The sequence below is a fragment of the Papilio machaon genome, chromosome 23, assembly GCF_912999745.1.
Source record: "Papilio machaon chromosome 23, ilPapMach1.1, whole genome shotgun sequence".
NCBI lineage: Eukaryota > Metazoa > Arthropoda > Insecta > Lepidoptera > Papilionidae > Papilio > Papilio machaon.
The window spans coordinates 2,230,432-2,250,867 of NC_060008.1; the positions used below are offsets into that span (position 1 = coordinate 2,230,432).

Genomic DNA, 20,436 nt, shown 5'->3' on the forward strand with positions numbered 1-20,436 from the left:
AGACCCCTTCCCCTTCCCACCCATTTCTTAGTAGGAACTAATGGGAGGGAGAAGTGAATTTGGCGGGGGAAAAGATGCGTAAGAAGGGAAATTTCTTTCTGTGTCTTTCCTCCTCCGTCGATTAAAAGGAGGCTGCGATCTCTATGTTATTTCGGCAAATCCAGGTAGCCACTTGCTCGTTTGCCATCTTATCTTATAATATATAAAAATAACAGCCTATTGCATAGTATATTTTCAGCCAATTCACGCACAATGAAACAATCCTAATGTGACAAAAGAATTCGGACACATATTTTTATGATCCAATGTTGGAACTAAGATGTAAAATTTTTAACTAAGTATGAATAAAAAAACCTAAAAGTAATAAATAAGTTACATTACATTGTAAGGTTAGTTTGAATGTAAATAAGTATACTTGGGCATAAAATAATGTTTCAATAAAGTGTGTACTGCGCATGAGTGAAATGAAGTGGTATTTAAGGGTCATCAGCCGGGCTCAGTACGATCTTCAGGGCGACCGAGTCAGCATCGACTGATCCAATTACTGAATACTTCGCAAGTCACAACCCTACTTGCTGAACGATATCTCGATTAAAGTAAGTGTATAAAGTTTTAGTATATTCGAAGATAATGTAGTAAAACTTTCGTTTGGTTTTTATAAGTTTGGTAATGTTATATTACACGGTAGATAAATAGTGTAGTTTTATTGCGTCAAAATCATTTTGAATGACAAAAAAGTTTATAACTTTTTGGGACGCAAATACTATTAATACTTAAAAACTAAAAAATGTGTATATTTTTTAAATTGTGTGTGAATTTTTTTATTAAATTGTCAAGTAAGTAATTTTTATAATTACATTTTGAATATCATCACCATATCTGCTATTAAAATGCTGCTGGTTTTATAAAATGTTTTAGCTTTAAAAATTTCCAAATTATCACCAATTATTTGAAATAATCTACTAGGAATACTTCATTGAAAAATAATTAATTAACGTATATTTTTTCCAAAAGTTTTAATTTAGATTTTCTAACCCATTTTATTTTAGATTTTCGTATAACACGGTCTTTTATTATTGAATAGGTTTAATTTTATAATCTAAAAAACTTGTATCAAAATATTCGATAGAGAATAAGAGAAAAAAATATGTCTTTACAAGTGTCCATAGTGAAAGCATTTATACAATATTGTAACTGAAACTACTAATAGAAGATGCATCTTTTTTGGTAGACGCTGCCCGAACTGGGTTAAACACCCCAAATGGAATCACCTTGAAGATATGTATGTATGTATATTTATACATCCTTAATGTGTATATGTACATTATATTACTACTAGATTAGATTTTTTATATCACAGTACAATGCAGCGATTCAGTTTTATAAGTCCAAAAAAGTCACATTTAGCATCTTACTAGGTTTTTTAGTTTTAGTTAATTGATAACTGTTTATTAATTAACTAATTTTTGTATTAACTATTTTTTTTAAGTTTATTTTTCAATTTTTTAAATACATTCTGATTCTATTTTGTTAGACTCCGGATTAGACTCCGAAGCTAAATAGAGCTTACGAGTCTAATTTAGTTTATGGGTATTGAATAGAATAAGTTACGGTAGTAGATTATAGTTTTTTTGTATTCACCCTATTATATCAGTTGTGTACTTAGACATAAGCCTTCTTATAGTATTCTATTGTTCACACGTAAGTGTATCTCAAAGTATGACTACATATAACACTTCCGAAGTTAGAATTTTGTTTTTAACAGAATCCGAAACTTGACTGCATCCGAAACTTACTAACTTCATTCTTCGCTTAATGTATTTAAAATAAAGTCTGTCTGTAGCCGATGTACTTGATATCACGAACGATGCGAACCGATTGTTTATTATACAAGTAGGTCGCCCTTGTCTCACCGCGACATCAACCTCGCTGAAGGCTGTTGCATCGGATTAAAGACAACAACGTCCATCAAATAAATATTTATTAATTTCCTATACATACTATCGCTATCGTATATATTCGATATCAAGAATATAAAAAAAAATCAAAATAAAACATCCCTAACTTTTTTAATGTAAATCCACAGCTAAATTTTTAATTTTTCCCCACTTACCAATACCCTTGCCTTGTCTCCCATAAGCATAAAAGATTCAGCTCAAGTTGAGTACAAAAACCTAGAAAAATTACGGGTTTCGTCTGATGAGTGAGGTTAGGCTCTCCGCTTTACCCTTCCTTTCTTTTTCATTATCAATATGATAGCCCTGTCATATATACTTTCTGTTTTAGGTGATTAAGGAATATTATTGGTCTGTTATCAGTGAGAATCTGGTACGGATTTTTAGTTACATAATTCACAGTTACTTAAACAAAATATGATGTTAGTAAAGTGATAGTAAATAAAGTAGTAGATAAGATACATTGGCATTAAACGTTTTAGTGAATATAAAGCCGGGACACTAGTAAATTAAAGGTATTAACATAAATGTATGCGACTGTACTTATAGTACGTTTTAGTCAACACGAGGCGTCCCTGAAGCCAGCTCAGCCCGTGCGCCGTTCGACAACACTAAGTAGACGGTGTGTGGGGAACAGATTAATGCAGATAAGTTGATATTGGAAAATAACGATATACAAGTTAGAAAAAAGTTTGCGGAGTGTAGCACTTTGTAACTTCCTTACGGGACTGTACTTGTATAGTTCGACTTAAGAATGTAGAGCCTGTGTAAGAAACTTATTTTAAAATGCAATTGCCACTCTATCGCTATAATATTCGTTTTTTTTGTATTTCCTGGTAAATAATCCACAGGCGTTTTTTTTATAAATTTAATTAACCAATATAAATTAATTAGAATGGATCTAAATAGTTGGCAAGTTACCAGATTATTCAGTTAAAAAGGAAGCTCAAATAGTTTTAGTTTCGGGTACAGGCTGCAAACAACAAAGGTCCTAAATTCAAATTGTATTTACTACTTTTTAGAAAAGATGGTTCAAACATGGAACATTCTTTATAATAGGAAATATATTATGTTAGCTTAGAAGAAGCGCATGTCTCAACTACATTTAGTCGGAGTATACCTACAGTCTTTCATCATCATACATATTAAATGCTAGTTTCCAAGACACTGCAGATTCGACAAGTTTGCACTGGACTGGAAACATCTTTATTTCTATGTCACCTTTGTGCAGTTTTAAATGAGAGCGTACTTCGTTTGTCCCTCGGGCCTTTAAACTAACTAGATGTCTTACTCTTAGCAAATCTTTTGTCCAACATCTTGAGCTACATAAATATGTGTTTATCTCTTTCATTCTCTGTGACAACACTGAAATAACAATATGTTATTGAAGGTCTTGACTACGAAAACCCAAAGATATCAAACTTTGTATTTGTAAAAGAATGTTTTGTTTATATAAGAACGTAATTAAGAGTACTAATGTGGATGGCTATAAAGGTAGAGGAAGACATTTTGACCTTTCTTTTCAAAGAATGGATGAGTTGTGTGAAAGAGGATATGCGTAATGAAGTCTACGAAATCAGATATGACGGATGATAGAGGTGTATGGAAACTTTGCCAACCCTCCACAGGAATAAGGACAGGTTGATGATGATGAGTTAAGAGTACTAATGTTGGACCAAAGTTATATTAAATGTCTCCATTTTTTTAATTTTTAGGAGAATAAATACAACACATTGTTAACTATAAGGTGTAATATTAGGTGTTGTTTAATATAATATAAAGTGTGTTATTTAGTATACTAATTATTCGCCTTCGCAGGCTCATCGTCAATACAAATATGCTTTTTCTGTACACACTAAACCATTTACGACACATAAATGTCAAAAGGTTAAGGTCCATCGATACAATAAGAAGTGGTCTTTGTGAATATCTATACAGTTTTATCAAAACTTTATACCCTTAAGAAGCTTAAGTGATTTTTATATGAAGTACTCTATCGAGTAGTAACGCGGCCCTAATCCCTCCTTCCCCCTAGCCGAGAGGCCCTCTTCCGATGGGAGATAAAAAAATCGGCCAAGTGTTTCCGACACTATTATTTTATGTCAGGCGCTTTTAATTTAGCACAAGTCACTATTTATTGCGGCAAGTTGAATAAAAAATATGAAATATATTTTTTTACTCTAGCAACACTTTTAGTAGAAATTGTCACGTTCTTCGTACTCTCGTTTACGGAAGTCGGCCATTCTGAATGTTATATAATTTGTAGGTAGAAATAAAAAACTGAATACAAGAGATTTCTTTCATCTCGATTACTATGGTGATGTACTTATGTACTGTGTATGTATATTTCTTTTTAATTCTTTTCCGTCAAATACAACTTAAGTTGCGTCATTGTGTTTAGAATATTTTCTTTTACGTAATTAAATTTATTTCAAGGGAATTTTTGTACAAACAAAACTAATATACTAAAAAACAATTTTACAACAATTTTAAAATTAGATTACGAATAATTAAGTAATTACCTTTTTTTCAATATTGATGCCATTTGCATCGAATTAATTCTCATGTTAAATTATGTTTTGAAGTGTCTTCTAGAAATGATTATAAATAAAATTGTAATATAGTTGACTTGAATTCCTAGTTATACCTCAGGTCACTCACTTCATTTAATACATGACGGGCACAGACGGAAATACAATAAAATAATATAAGGTTTCACAACGGGTATCGCCATATAACGTATATCTTTACAGCCCTTGCCTTTGAAATTCAATTCACTTTATCCTATTAGAAGACGACTGCGGATATTTTCTAGTTTCACTAGTAACTGATCAATTATAGTTATTGAGTTCAACAATTAGTATGTTTCTAAGTATTTTAAATAGTTTAGACATAATTTCAATTATACGTCAACTATATCGACGCTGGAAAGCATAAACGCTGTAACCCTTGAAATCGCGAATATGTTTTTCACACGTTAATAATTTCAACCATTATCAAACGATAATGATTTTATTATAGGTTAGCGCAAACTACACCACATTGCTAAATACCGCATGCTTGTAGGCATATCAGCTCACGAGTTATGATTTTTTGGCTCTCCTGTAAAGTTCATACTTTCGGGGTTACAGCGTTTACGCTTTCCAGCGTCGATATTATGTCATTACTATTTGCTCCGCTGGCTCAGCCACTGAGACAGAATGGATAATGTTCGGTGTGTCAAACACGCATACATGAGACTGCCAGTGGTCGGCGCCCAGTTAGCCATCCCAGGTATCGCTGGATGGATGAGGTGGATAAAGATCTTCGATCAGAGATTGGATCGGGACAGTGCGGATCGGATATAATGGAGACTTTTGTTGTCGTAGGCCAAGGCCCATTTCAGGTCACTGCGTAACCATAGTTAGTTATATCATGACTAGCGCCCGGCGCTGACAAATTGTGGCTATTGAAACATTATTACGTGCAGGCTTGCGAAATGCCAATCTTAACCATTAAATAATTAAGTATTTACTTATACCGTAAACAGTGCTGTAACACATATTTATGGTGAAACATATAACCATTTTAACGTCCATAATGTCAATCAGTCAATCGGCGCCCAAAGAGTTTTAACACACGTTTAACTAAACATTGTCATTAAAAGTTATATAATTAGCTGTTGCCCGCGACTCCGCCCGCGTGGAATAAAAAAAAACTTATTGAGTAGCCTCACATAGGCTTCAAAACTTTCAAGAAAGATTACATATCTGTGCCAAACATCAACATGCGTTGAGCCGTACCTGAGATACCTTCAAACAAACAAACATCAATTCATCTAAATATTCGCATAATATTAGTAAGAAGTGACACATAAATTCATAGAATTATGTAGGTACGTTACGTATTTTTTTGATGATGCAATTGTTTTAAAAAAATGAAAAGCTCCTTTTAATAATTGAACTAATACATACAATATCTTGTTAACGTCTCTGAGAAAAATATCAACAGAAACTAGAACAACGACCTTATTTGCATAAGCATCATAATTAAGGCAAAGATCAATCGAACTTCCCTATATCTAAAGAGTACAACAGCCTCTTTACTTCAAAGCTTAATAAAGGACAAAGAAATAATATTAATCCTTGGTTACTAAGACCAAAATCTCTGTTTAAAACGTATTGTTATTTCTATTTTGTCAAGGATAATAAGAAGGATGACGATATGTTACATGCAAGGATGTTGGTCTCAGAAATCAACGATAACTACCCTCCTCGGTGGGGTAAAAACATTATTGATAAACTAGTTTTTATTTGATACTTTCAATATCATATTTATTTTCTACTAGATGTCGCCAGCGTCCACTCGGGATTAAAAAAAAATAATTTGTAGCCTATGTGTTCTTCCAGACTAACTTCTACGTAGTAACGTAGTTACGCGTAGTAAACCTGTATTGTTTTTCTAGTCTGTTTTTCTAACACACCTCAGTACAAGTAGTGATGGATAAATTCTGCTGCCATCAAGTGTAGATTGAAAAGGAGATTCTGCATTTTGTCTGTTTTACATGCGAACTTCTGGTGAACAGATTCTCTAGTGTTACTATTTTTATAGCCTTTAGAAAATTATCGTTTATAGAATTAGACTAGAGACTAGAAGTATGTCATTGTTAAGCCTGCTACAAACCTTCAGTATCAACTGCACAGTTTTAACTGAACTGAAGATTTGTGGCTTTATTTTCCCAACCAAACCGTCTCATGTTTTTCATTATTGGTATTTTAATGTTGGTACATGTTTATATTGTTGCAGCTGTTGTTCGACGCATGGCGACAGCGCAGCATCATGTCGGGCATGACGGGAGCAAGCATGCTGCGCACCAGGCGCAAGGATGTCAATGTCAAGCCCAACAGAAAGTGAGTACGAACCAACAAATATAATGTATGAAAACAAACGCATACTGCAATCATATTAATTGCCACATCAAATTGTAAAATAAAACATGTTACTTTATAAAGTGACGGCATATTGTAGACACGTAATATTGTCACGATATTGTTAAGTTCATTTGCTGTCTTATAATCTGGGAAAAGTGGGGACAAGTTTAGTATTCTCAAAGGTTTCATCTTTGTTTAATAATTTCAACATTGAATGCTAATATCGATATAAATATTATTTATAAAGCGCCAACCCTCAAAAACGTCTTAGGGCATCGCCAAAAGTGCGAATGAGTCCTCGAGCGCACTCGTGCGTGCTCAGAGCTCACGTGTTTGCACCGTTTTATACAATTTGTTAGTCACGTCAACGCTTAAATCCTTTAATACTATAAAAATACTATTATTGTCACTTTAAAAAAAGATTCTCGCTACTAAAGTAACTGAATTAGAAGGAAGACTAACTGCCACTCTCTTAATCCTTATTTAATGATAACTTAATCTACACTAAGCTTATCAGAAAGGAAAGAATAGTTTTTAATAATAAGGAATTAACATTACATTGCGTAAAAAAAAGAAGTCGCATATCTCTCGTCCCTTAAAACTTTTTAAACAACTCTTAAGATTCCTGTCTACCCACAGGTTGGACCGAAAGTCCTCTCGGGGCATGCTCTACGAGAACGAGGAGTTAAGGCTGCGCACCATCAACATAAATGCAGAAGTAGAAAGAGGTAATAATGATTTTACTACGCCTTAGACGAGTTAAAAACTTCTTAATAATTGCTGGAGTTATAAATTCTTTACCAGACCTAACTAATAAAGTGTAGAGAGATGGATAGGACCTGCGGAGGCTTTAACATCTGACGAAGCGCCAGAGATTATAATGCACCCAGTTCTTCCGGAATAATAACTAGACCTACAAGCCGGTTTTATGTAACAAACTATTGAGAAATGACACTCACGGAACCTTTTACAACTAGCAAAGCGGAGGAGAATAAATACTTCAAGAACGAATTTTGTTTTTTTTGTTATTATGCAGAACGAACCAACAATATTGTGCAATAGTTGCCGTTTCTTTGGACTCTACCATTGTCCTACACCTATTTAGAAGCTTTATTACTTAAATGAAATATTTTCGTAGGTCAATCGGATATTAAGAAGTTGAAGAGAGAAAACGAGCAGTTAAAGCGAGAAATATCAGCACTTCGCTACGAGTACGATCGTCTGGATAGCATGCTGCGCGAGCGACGCTCCTCGCCGGAGCATTCGGACGTACGGACAACATTTACGTCTAACATTTTATATAGAACGAGTGTTAAAGTTTGGTTACATTCTTACGTAACAATGTCAGACATAACCTAACATATTTCAAAACAAATACAAAACACAACCGATACTAATTCTTTATAACCTTTGCCTACATAGTTGCGAGAATATGTTACGTTACCCTGTTTTGAATTTAATTCAATTTCTAACATGTTTAAATGTGCAGTCTTGTAAATGTTAGTTTTGACCAGATATTATTATCTCTGTTTTGTCAAAGAGAATGAGAGATGGTAAATTTCTTCTAAGTGTCTCCGCAAGTGAGTCATGCAAATATTTGCCGTATGTTTTGTGAATAAAGCACATTGTGTGTTGGCAGGACAGCGCGTCGGTGAGCAGCGCGTGCCCGGAGTGCGCCAGTGTGGACTCTGCGCGTGCTGTCGCCTTCCACGACCTCAGCGTCGTGCCTGAGGAGGCAGAGGAGGGGAACAAGGTACAGACATTACTTTATTTTAAAAAAAAATGTCCATTTTTTTAAGTTATCAAGATATGAGATTCTGTCACGACCAAAATGAACGTCTAGTTATTATGACCTAGAACCTAGAATAAGGGTCTTAACCCGTGAACACAAGAGGTGCTCGTTACTCGGGCCTCAGGCGTAATGTATAGGTAGAGACCGATCGCCGAAAACTGAGGGCACCAGCTAAAGACATACATCTTTACGGGCGCCAGACAATCACACCGGGCGCTTAATGTGGTTAATACAGCTTAAATGTTACTTCTCCAAACGCTTTTAATCGTTTAACATACGTGATTGTTGCCAAAACACATTACCTAATGTTGTGATTTTTGAGATGTTCGGCTTAGTAATTATAATTTATAAATTAACTTAGATTAATTGTGTCTTAGATTAATAAATTGTTTGTCAAAAGTTTTAAAAAAAAATATGTGACTGAAATTGTTAATTGTCATTGCTTAAAAGTTGATCGTCAAAAGTTTAAAAAAAAAGAAACGTCAGTGGAGATTGGCGTCCATGTGGTCGGAGAAGGAGGTTTTTTAAAATAAAAGATATTGTATATTGTTTAAGTTGGTTCAATGTTTAATGACGAGGAAGTTGATTAGTAATAAAGAACTTATAAGAATATAGAATTGGAATTTCATTTTATATCAGAAGTGCTATTAAGATCTGCGCGCCATGTCGGATAACAACCGTGAGTATTATTCGATGTTATTATAATAATGATTTCAAGCTAAGTATTCGTTAAGAATAGTAAAAACTAAAGTGGTTCTCAAAGCGAGTTATTGGCAAAATACTTTTAGTTAGAGGAACTCTTTGATATTGATGCATATGTGTCGTATTAATGTTTAATATCGATGACGCAAAAGTGCACATTCGAGGTTGTAATAAATTGTGTACAGGACACGTTGTGATTATAGACTCTTACTCCAAGATGAAGTATTCAGAGCACAAAAGTAAAGTCTGTTAGAAAGTCTGTCAATTAATTGAGTACAACCGTTTTTTTTTTTTTGTTCTCATTTTATCTCTTAGTTTCCAGTACAGTGTAATTATGCATTTAAACCAGGCCTATATATAAAAAAAGAACTTATTAAAATATATATATTTAAAAAAAAAAACAAAACATTGTTTTAAGTGTTTTGATCCCAATTATAATTTAGTGAAATAAATAACTAATAATTCAACACATGTAGTAATTTATTTTACTGTTAATTCTCGCCTGTTTAGATCTGTTTCTTAAGTGTAGGTGTGCTGTTGAAGGAACAGTTAACGGCCATGTAGGTGTGCTGTTATATGAATATCATTAGTAGAATAAATCTCACAACAGTCATGTAGGTGTGCTGTTGAAGGAACAGTTAACGGCCATGTAGGTGTGCTGTTATATGAATATTATTAGTAGAATTAATCTCACAACAGTCATGTAGGTGTGCTGTTATATGAATATCATTAGTAGAATTAATCTCACAACAGTCATGTAGGTGTGCTGTTGTAGGAACAGTTAACGGCCATGTAGGTGTGCTGTTATATGAACATTATTAGTAGAATTAATCTCACAACAGTCATGTAGGTGTGCTGTTATATGAATATTATTAGTAGAATTAATCTCACAACAGTCATGTAGGTGTGCTGTTGTAGGAACAGTTAACGGCCATGTAGGTGTGCTGTTATATGAATATTATTAGTAGAATTAATCTCACAACAGTCATGTAGGTGTGCTGTTGTAGGAACAGTTAACGGCCATGTAGGTGTGCTGTTATATGAATATTATTAATAGAATTAATCTCACAACAGTCATGTAGGTGTGCTGTTGAAGGAACAGTTAACGGCCATGTAGGTGTGCTGTTATATGAATATCATTAGTAGAATAAATCTCACAACAGTCATGTAGGTGTGCTGTTGAAGGAACAGTTAACGGCCATGTAGGTGTGCTGTTATATGAATATCATTAGTAGAATAAATCTCACAACAGCCATGCAGGTGTGCTGTTGTATGAGCAGTTAATGGCCATATAGGTGAGGTGTTATGTGAATAATGAATAGGTGACACGCGTCACAATTAGCCAGACCACAAATTTGTGCCTCAGGATATAACGTTACAAGTCAAATACGCCATAGATAATTTGAGTTACAATTACAAAAAAAAAAAAACGTTAAAATTAAGACAAGAACGTTAAGTGCAAGCATTTTCAGGAAATGGCGATGGAAGCTATACACCGAAGCGAACTCGTCGGGGACATCAGAGGTTGACTTCCGATGATTCCGAGGAGGAAGCAAACAGCAAACGAAAGAGAATGTCTGGAGGTATGACGGCGGACGACCTTGTGAAGATCATAACATTACTACAGGAAAATTCAAGTAAAAACACTCAAAATAATAATAATAACGTGGTACCAGAGTTCGATCCTAACAATAAGTCTCAGGATGTGGAGCGATGGTTGCGGAAGGTGAATGAGTGTTCAGTTATTTATAATTGGAATGATAAACAAACGGCACATTATGCGTTACAAAAATTACACGGGCTAGCGAAGACCTGGTACGAATCCTTACCATCACTCGATTACACCTGGGAGGAGTGGCAAATAAAATTTAAGAGAGCTTTTGCGAGCGATATAAATTACGCTATGCTATTGGAAGATATGTTAAACTGAAAATCTCGCACTGAGGAAACCTTGAGAGACTATTTTTACGAAAAGTTGTCATTATTAAGTAGGTGCGAGATTGTCGGTCGTAAGGCGGTAGATTGTATCATATACGGAATTACGGATGGTTCTATTAGGAACGGTGCTCAAGCATTAAAATGTGAGGAACCAGAGGATCTGCTTAATTATTTATCTTCACAACAGCCTATACATTTAAAAGATTATCGGGGAACGCTAAATAATTCTTTCAAACGAAGGGAGTTGCGGCAAAACAATCAGAGTAGACCTTCAGTCTCTAGTAGGGGTAGTGGTAGTGATCTAGTGTGTTTTAACTGTAGTGAACGAGGTCATAGCTACAACGTTTGTAGTAAACCATTGATTAAATGTGTGAAATGCGGTAGAGTAGGTCACAATTCAGAAGCTTGTAATAGAAGGCCACTGCAGTCATTTGAAACTAGCTCTCAAAACAGTTCCAAGTCATTAGACAAAAGGGTTTTACGGGTTGTTGCTAGTGAACTATCAGACTTAAACTCAAAAGAACCTATCGGTCATTGCGGTAAGGGCGACTCTTGTTATGCGAATCAATGTTCTTCTAACGTCAATAACACGAATATCTCGGACGACACTAACAATAAATTCTACAAAAATGTTAGTGTCAACGGAGTAACAATGAACGCTTACATAGACTTTGAGAGTGAATGTAGTCTGATTAGGTATTCAGATGCAATAACTCTCGGTCTCGTGCAACATGACACTAGTTTACCAACGATTAGGGGATTTGGAAATTCTACAGTCTTCCCGAAATTTCAATCGTTTATTCAAGTTCGAGTTGATGACGTCGAAACTAAATTAAAAGTTTTAGCCGTCGACGATGTCTATTTAATCACACCTCTGTTGATAGGGCAGAACTTTACTGAAATGGCAACCGTGACCGCGATGAAAGACAAAGATCGTCTTGTCTTCTATCATACTCCCGTTAGTGTTTCCGACGAAACTGTTAATGCTCTCGATTTGTACGTTGCTAAAGATGTGGTCATCAAAAAAGGGGGCTTGGTAGAAGTTTATACTAACATACCTTATACGGGTGATGTCTACATAGACGGAAGTATTAGAATGAGTCCAAACCAAGAGCACCACTTGCACCAAGGCTGTTTTCATGTCCAAGACAATAGAACTACAATATTTATCACAGCATTGACAAATAGTGCGCTAAATTTTAAGGCGAACAAGTTGGTCGCCAGGTGTAGCCCTATAGCTGAATCTAAAGTCGTTAATCGGGTTCGTTTAGATACAACAAACGAGGATAAGACTATCGAACTTCCACCCTTAAACGACACTGACCTAAAGATAGGAGAAAAGGTAGATCAACATGCTCGTGACAGATTGTATAATCTTTTACAAAAGTATAGAGACTGTTTCGCAACCACTCTCGGCGAGTTGGGCTGTGCAAAAAACACAACTATGAACATAGAGTTACATGACAAAACCCCAGTTGTTTACAGACCGTATCGTTTGTCACACTACGAACGCGAGAAAGCTAGAGAAATAATTGACGATTTAATTGAAAACAACATAGTTCAAGAGTCAGATTCAAATTATGCAAGTCCCATCTTGTTGGTTAAAAAGAAAAATGGTGAACTTCGGCTTTGTGTTGATTACCGAGCTCTCAACAATAAAACCTTAAAAGACAAATATCCCTTACCACTAATAGACGACCAGCTTTCGAATTTGAGTGGTAACAAATTTTTCACCACACTGGACATGGCATCTGGTTATTACCAGATACCGATGGGAGAGGAGAGTCGTCATTTAACTGCATTTGTCACCCCAGACGGACATTACGAATTCAAGCGTATGCCGTTTGGGCTGGCAAACGCGCCTTCAGTGTTTCAAAAGATGATGAATCGCCTCTTAGGTCCTCGTAGATTTACATCGGCAAACGCTTATATGGATGACCTTCTCATTCCTTCTGCCTCAGTTGATCAAGGCCTTGAAAGACTTGAAGATGTGTTGCGAGTGATTCAAGAGGCTGGACTTACGTTAAACCCATCAAAATGCAGTTTCTTTGACACTCAGATTGAATATCTCGGTTACGACATTTCATCGGAGGGCATTAAGCCAAGTGAAAGAAAGATAATGGCTGTCAAAGAATTTCCCGTGCCATGTAACGTTCATGAAGTGCGGCAGTTTCTCGGTTTGGCAAGTTACTTTCGTAGATTTGTGAAAGGTTTCGGGGAAATTGCCAGACCCTTGACGGCGCTGCTGAAAAAGGATTCACAGTGGCGGTGGAATTCCGATGAGGCGGAGTCTTTTGTTTGCTTAAAGAATCATTTAATTAAGCGACCTTTATTGGCATTGTACAACCCAGAGTTGGAGACAGAGGTGCATACAGATGCTAGTTCGCTAGGACTGGGTGGAATACTGATGCAATGGCAAAGTTCTCCTAGAGTGCTTAAGCCTGTTGCATATTTTAGCAGACAAACCACACCAGAGGAACGATATTTCCACTCTTACGAGTTGGAAACTCTTGCTGTGGTATGTTCACTAAAGAAGTTTCGACCGTACCTTTTAGGGCTGAATTTTCGCGTCTTCACTGACTGCAATGCTCTAAGAACAACCCTCACAAAAAGAGATTTAATACCCCGCATAGCACGGTGGTGGTTGCAAATTATTGAATATAACTTCACCATCGAATACCGTCCAGGTTGTGGAATGAGACATGTGGACGCATTAAGCCGAAATCCTCCAATTAAGGACAATTCTCTAGAGATTTTAAATACGCTAAACATTAATACAGAAAACTGGTTACTGACACTACAGATGGCTGACCCCGAACTCGAACGAATCTTTAAAATTCTAAAGCCTGATCTTAATGAAGAGGTTTTAGAAATAAAAAAGAATTACGTCGTTAAGAATCATTCCTTACATAGGAGGGTTGGAGAAAACCATCGTTTAGTGATCCCCAAAGACGCAAGATGGCAGATATGTAAAGCAAACCACGACGATATTGGCCACTTTGGATTTGCCAAAACATTGGAGGTCATTCAGAGTAGGTACTGGTTTCCCAAGATGAGACGCTATGTAAAAAAATATGTCGCTGCATGCATTGACTGCGCATATAATAAAGATTCTGCAGCACGAATTAATAGTGGACTTCTACACCCCATTCCTAAAGTAGAAGTGCCATTTGACACGTTGCATTTAGATCACGTTGGACCTTTTGTAAGAAGTAAGTCGCAAAATAACTATGTTTTGACGATTGTCGATGGTTTTACGAAATACCTGTTTGCAAGACCCGTCAAGGACACTAAAACCAAGAACGTCATCAAAGTTCTCGAAGGTTTATTTACTGATTTCGGGGTACCGCGTAGGTTGATCTCGGATCGTGGAACTGCGTTTACCTCTTCTCAATTCAAGAGTTTTTGCAACAGCAAGGGTATTAAGCATGTACTCAACGCAGTTGCTTGTCCCAGGGCAAATGGTCAGGCCGAAAGATTTAACCAAACAATTCTCAAAGCCTTATCCACGCAAAATTTTGGCAAAGACGAACGCATTTGGGACGAGCAGTTGGGTAAAGTGCAATGGGGTATTAACAATACTGTTAATGCTTCAACAAAAAAAAGTGCTTCGGAACTATTATTTGGAATCAAATTCAACGGTCCCAAAGATAATATGTTGACAACTGAAAACCTTGAAGGAGATTGCAATCCATCCGCAAACAATGAGATAATCAGTGGATCTTCGCCCGTCGTTGGATATCTCGCAACAAATAGGCGTTCAGATATTCTTCAGATCCCTATAATCGGTCAATCGTCATTAACTACTTCTGATGAAGCTCTGAGCAATGAATCGGTGGATCAGTTACCGTCAACTTTGTTAACTACACCGACAGATATAGTAAAAATTAGGCAAGAAGCTTCGACAAATATTAAACGGAGCCAAGAAAACCAAAAAAGAATTTATGATTCCAAAAGATATCCAGCAACTACATTTTCGGTAGGTGACTTAGTAAAAATTACCAAAACGAATTTTAAAAATGATGGTAAAAGCAAAAAACTTTTGCCCAAGTTCTGTGGTCCTTATAAGGTGACAAAAAGCTTGGGAAATGACCGTTATGAGATCTCGAATATACCTGGTTTTAAGTCAAAAAAGTACGTAACCGTTATAGCTGCGGATAGAATGCGTCCTTGGATTAATATTCGATCATTAGAAATTGACAGATCCTCTCGTTCTCCTTCAATTACTTCAGATTCTGACTCTAGTTCCGATAAGGAGTAGTTAGATATATACATTTCCTTTCTTATTTTTTTTTCTTCTTTTGAAATTGTTAATTGAATCGTGGAAGAATACCCTTGCCGATGTTTAACAAGAGTTAATTCAGTTAAATAATCTGTCAATTATAATGTAAATTGTCAATTATAATTTTATTATAAAATTTTGTATGTCTTATTTTACTATGAGCCAAATGTTGTGATTTTGCGTGCTTCGGAGTTAGCACGCAGTAGGATGGCCGAATGTTGTGATTTTTGAGATGTTCGGCTTAGTAATTATAATTTATAAATTAACTTAGATTAATTGTGTCTTAGATTAATAAATTGTTTGTCAAAAGTTTTAAAAAAAAATATGTGACTGAAATTGTTAATTGTCATTGCTTAAAAGTTGATCGTCAAAAGTTTAAAAAAAAAGAAACGTCAGTGGAGATTGGCGTCCATGTGGTCGGAGAAGGAGGTTTTTTAAAATAAAAGATATTGTATATTGTTTAAGTTGGTTCAATGTTTAATGACGAGGAAGTTGATTAGTAATAAAGAACTTATAAGAATATAGAATTGGAATTTCATTTTACTAAAGTAAAATAAAGATCTTTGATATGTTGAATCATCGCGAACAAAATTAAACTCACGTAAAAAGACACAGTTTGCCGAGTTCGCGTTCACCGGGGCTGACGTATCGTACTTCTGCGTCGCAAGATCATTCTAACAAAAATAGCACAACTATTAGGAAGCTATAGATTCCCAGAGTTCATATAAAACCTTGCTTTAGACTTGTACAAAAGTCCTCATATGATTTCAGTCCTACTGGAGAAAATAAGTCAAGGGCATCCGCGAAGTGTGTATGAAAATAATATATACCTAGAGTTAAAATCTTATAAATAAACTCAGTTGCGTCCCGAACGACCACAAACTGGCAGCTTGTGAAAAGTGATTAAAAAATATGCGTTCGTTCAAACGTTTTCGTGGATCAAAAGGTGTTTTATTATTTATTTTATATGTGCTATTAGTTAAACGTTTTGTGAATCTGTGAATATTATACTATATGTTACGAGGCATCTTTTAAATAAAACGGTTGATGGCATTTTAGTGTGGAATATAATAATCATGTGACATTTTATTAAGAAAAAAATATTTATTTATAAACATCACCTATTTTGACAGCATGTTTAAATTTGGAATGTGTTTCCGCATGCTGAAAACGTCAAATTCCTTCGAAAACTATTTAAAAATTGTATCATTTTTGTGTTTTTTTGTGCCAAATATTTGTATAATTAAAAGAAAATTCCTTTGGTATTGTGAATGATATGAGCGAATATTTATGTTGCTCTTGTTACATTTCTTGACTCCAGTCATCATAAGCGTGACAAATCTGGCAGCTGACGTTAAGTCGTAATTTTTAAATGACAGTTGAGCGCGCCAACTTTTAATTCAAAAACGTTTTGTACGAAAAGTGGTTAGTTATATTTTAAACAACTTTTTATTGCGAGTTAGTTGAAAACACAATACAATATACATTTTCTGTTATTAAAATTAAACAGGAGTGTTATTGCGATTAGGTTTTTAATTTTCTATGGTTCGATTTCAAAATTGAACCCCTCTATATACCTATATTATAATATTTGGTGATTCGACATATACAGAGTTGTTATATGTTTACTATTAAATAAAAGCGTAAGCGAATGTTAGAATGAATCTGTATACGTCCTGCATTAATAATAACAAAGCGTTTTAATTCTAAATTATGTTATTACGACGAAAGTCTATGTTACACAATATTATGAGAGAGTATATAGTTTTAAATGTAATTTGTTTGTACACAATGAATTTTTCATTTAAATTCCAGAGCGGCATTGAATCTCCATGCACCTGTGAGGAGTGTCGGAACGATGCGACATCAGAGGCCGCCCCGCGCCAGGACAGCGAGGACGTGACCTCGCACAACATGGAGCGGCTAAACAATGTCGACTCGCGACCCAAACTCGAAGACAATGGACACGAGCGGACAGTTGACGTAATTATTCACGATGCGCCCGATATGCCTAGATACTTCCAGTCGGTGACGTCATCGCCGTGTCACGTGCTCGCGCCCCCGCCGCCCGGCTTCGTGCTGGCGCCCGCCCCGCTCCCCCCCGCCGGCGCCGGCGCCCTGCACACCACATACATCCAGCAGAACTCCGTCATCATGTGCAACACGCGCCACGTGCTGCAGCGCCAGTGCTGCTGCCAGACGCCCCACACGCACGCCCCGCACGCCCCGCACGCCCCCCACGCTCCGCCCGACCTGCCGCCTGTCGACACACAGCCGCCCAAGTCCTACGTCACTGAAAAAAACATAGAGCTGACGTACGACTACCCGCGCTCGACGCCCATCCCCAGCAACTCCAGCCCGAAGTCCGGCGACGAGCTCACGACGACCACTGAGGTGGCCAGCACCGTCGTCTTCGTCGAGAGGCGGATACCGGTAAAGCCGAAGAAGTTTGACTTCTTCTTCAGGTCGCGGTCGGCGCCCGTTGGCGATCACGAGGAGCCGATATACGCAACCGTCAACAAGCTCCCCAAGAGGCTGCGGCGCATGGAGCTCGCCAATCTCGAGAAGGAAGTCGCCTACCGGGCGGCCGAGCCCGATTCCTCTGTGCGGACTGAGGTCACGCTCAAAACTGACTCCGAGTCGCAGGCCCCGCCACCCGACGACGACACCAGCCGGTCGGAGAGAGAGAAGTCCTCCGCACCGCAGAGACCGGAGTCGCCGAAGGCAAAGAAGCGCAAACGCTTCTCGCTAACCTTCAAAAAGAGAGAGAGAAAAAGACGAGATAAGAAAAAGGAGGCAAAAAACGGTTCGGCCAAGAACGGGGTGCAAGTGCCGCTGGAGAGCGACAACGAGCGGCTGCTGGAGGGCGCGGGCGAGGGCGAGGGGGCGCGGGCGCGGCGCTGCTCCCGCCACCGCCCGCGCGCCTCCACCGCAGGCCCGCGCTACAAGCGAGACAGCTATCAGGTACACACGCTGCGTCGCCGCCGCGCCGCGCCGACACGCTCAGAACACTGTTCTCTACGTCTCTGTTACTTGTCTCTACAAGACTGCACATTTTGATCATATCTTCCGGTTTCTAATTTAAAACAAGACTGAATATTCAAAATAACCGTAAAATATTTTAGTACGTATTTTCCTTTTGTTTTGACATCTCCAATCTACACTCTCACGACTTTATTCTTTCTGTCCTAATATTTCATTTCATTTAAATCATTTCAAAAGTAGAAAACATATTAGCTAGTGTTAAATATTCACATAATATTTTACTACGAGTATCTTAATGTGTGTTTTTTATCCACTTAACTCTCACTAAACATAGTAAAATAATATTTATTTTGAAATCTAATTTGGCAGGAGATGACGACATCCCACTCAGAGCACGAGAGGACGAACAGCGTGTGCTCGTCTATGAACTCACTGGGCTCTGCTTGCACGCACAAGTCGCGCAAGCTCTCCGCCGCGCCACAAGATGGAGCCATTCCCTGGTGCGGGTGCTGGGGGGCCGGCTGCGTGTAGATACACGAGGGTAGAACAAGAAATTATGAATGAAGACTATTGCGTATGCTACATTGTTCAATGTGCACAAGGACCAGAGAATCTCAAAGAGGTCCAGATGATAATGGTGTAGGTTTCACAAATAAAAGAATTATAGCAACAGGATGTTCTACGAAGCCAGAAGAATTTTTAAAGGGACTACAAGAATGAAAAGTTTTGATATCTCCGCTGTATACTTTATAAGATGAACGAAAATGGCGTCCGTGACATCTGTTTATAACCTCAAAAATTACAAACGTGTCAAAAATGTACAGAATTTGTCTTCGTATGACAATTTTGTGGTTTGATATATACCAGGTGCTTGGATATTCTGTGGACTCTTAAATTATTGGACAATAGCTAGTGGAGTGAATTTAGTTTAGATTTTTAGAAATCATTTGTTATCATATACATAAAAAATAGCAGAATATGTTGTTTCAGAAAGAATGTTTTATATAAGTTTGACGTCTAATCCACAGTCGATTTGCGGAAATGTCATTTTGTATTATAATTATAAGTGACAACACCGAAAAAATTTATCTCTACAAAAGACCTCCGGAGGCCTTTTCATCGGATTAGCTATGCATATAATGACGACATATATAATCTACTTTTTATGTAAAAATACATATATAATTAATTTACACAAAAATAATTTTCTATTAATTATTGTGAAATTTAGACATTACAAAAAAAAATAATTTTTAAAACTGTTAATGTCTACGGTAATAGTATACATATAAATGGTGTAAGTTCATTTTATCACAACTGTGTAATTCCAATAATACTTTTAAAAAGCACTGATCTCTAAGAAGAATAGGTCATTGCTTAGAAATTACAAATTTTGCTTCGTTCTGACTTAAATGCGCATGTTTATATTACTGACATGGGTGATTTTATCTCTATTATTAGTTCAAATCTTCACCACCATGACTAACCTCTACCATCAGCGCCAAAATGGTGAAAATCAAACAGATATAAAATACCATGCCTTGTAGCCTATCCAGTATAGAGGTCAGTAATTAAAAACATATTGTCGTCTCTATTTTGTAAGAGTGAAAGAGATGTCATATATATTTAAACAGTGTATCAAAACTTTTCTACAATGGACTCAGTTCCTTAAGGAATTTGTGTAAATCAGTAGTAGAATGTGTAAATATTGTAAATGTTCTGTGATTTCATAGAAATACTCATGTTCGGTACACAAATTATATTACAAAAATGGTTCTGTTCTCGTATTATTTATATTAATAATCCTCAGAATCATTTAATAACCCTTAGTGCAGATTTCTCATACCAATACTAAACGTTGACTAAAGATTC

The 20,436-nt window shown here is 36.6% G+C and overlaps 1 protein-coding gene and 1 long non-coding RNA gene across 3 annotated transcripts; both read left to right on the plus strand.

Annotated features, from left to right (window-relative positions):
- Positions 1-517: 517 nt before the first annotated feature.
- LOC106711208 lies at positions 518-19,575 on the plus strand. The gene is made up of 8 exons (XM_045683763.1): positions 518-596; positions 1,232-1,286; positions 6,741-6,844; positions 7,505-7,593; positions 8,004-8,134; positions 8,505-8,618; positions 17,395-18,543; positions 18,934-19,575. The coding sequence occupies exons 2-8, from the start codon at positions 1,281-1,283 to the stop codon at positions 19,093-19,095; spliced, it is 1,755 nt and encodes a 584-aa protein (XP_045539719.1). The 5' UTR covers positions 518-596; positions 1,232-1,280; the 3' UTR covers positions 19,096-19,575.
- LOC123722311 lies at positions 9,994-11,228 on the plus strand. Of its 2 annotated transcripts, XR_006756472.1 has the most exons (4): positions 9,994-10,066; positions 10,121-10,155; positions 10,210-10,441; positions 10,477-11,228. It is a non-coding gene; the product is annotated as an uncharacterized LOC123722311 (long non-coding RNA). The 2 variants fall into 2 exon arrangements; XR_006756471.1 differs by having other exon boundaries at positions 10,210-11,228.
- Positions 19,576-20,436: the final 861 nt, after the last annotated feature.

Coding starts and splice junctions, on each gene's coding strand:
- LOC106711208 (XM_045683763.1), top strand. Junction 7,594..8,003: donor AAATGCAGAAGTAGAAAGAG/GTAATAATGATT, acceptor ATATTTTCGTAG/GTCAATCGGATATTAAGAAG. Junction 8,619..17,394: donor AGGCAGAGGAGGGGAACAAG/GTACAGACATTA, acceptor TTTAAATTCCAG/AGCGGCATTGAATCTCCATG.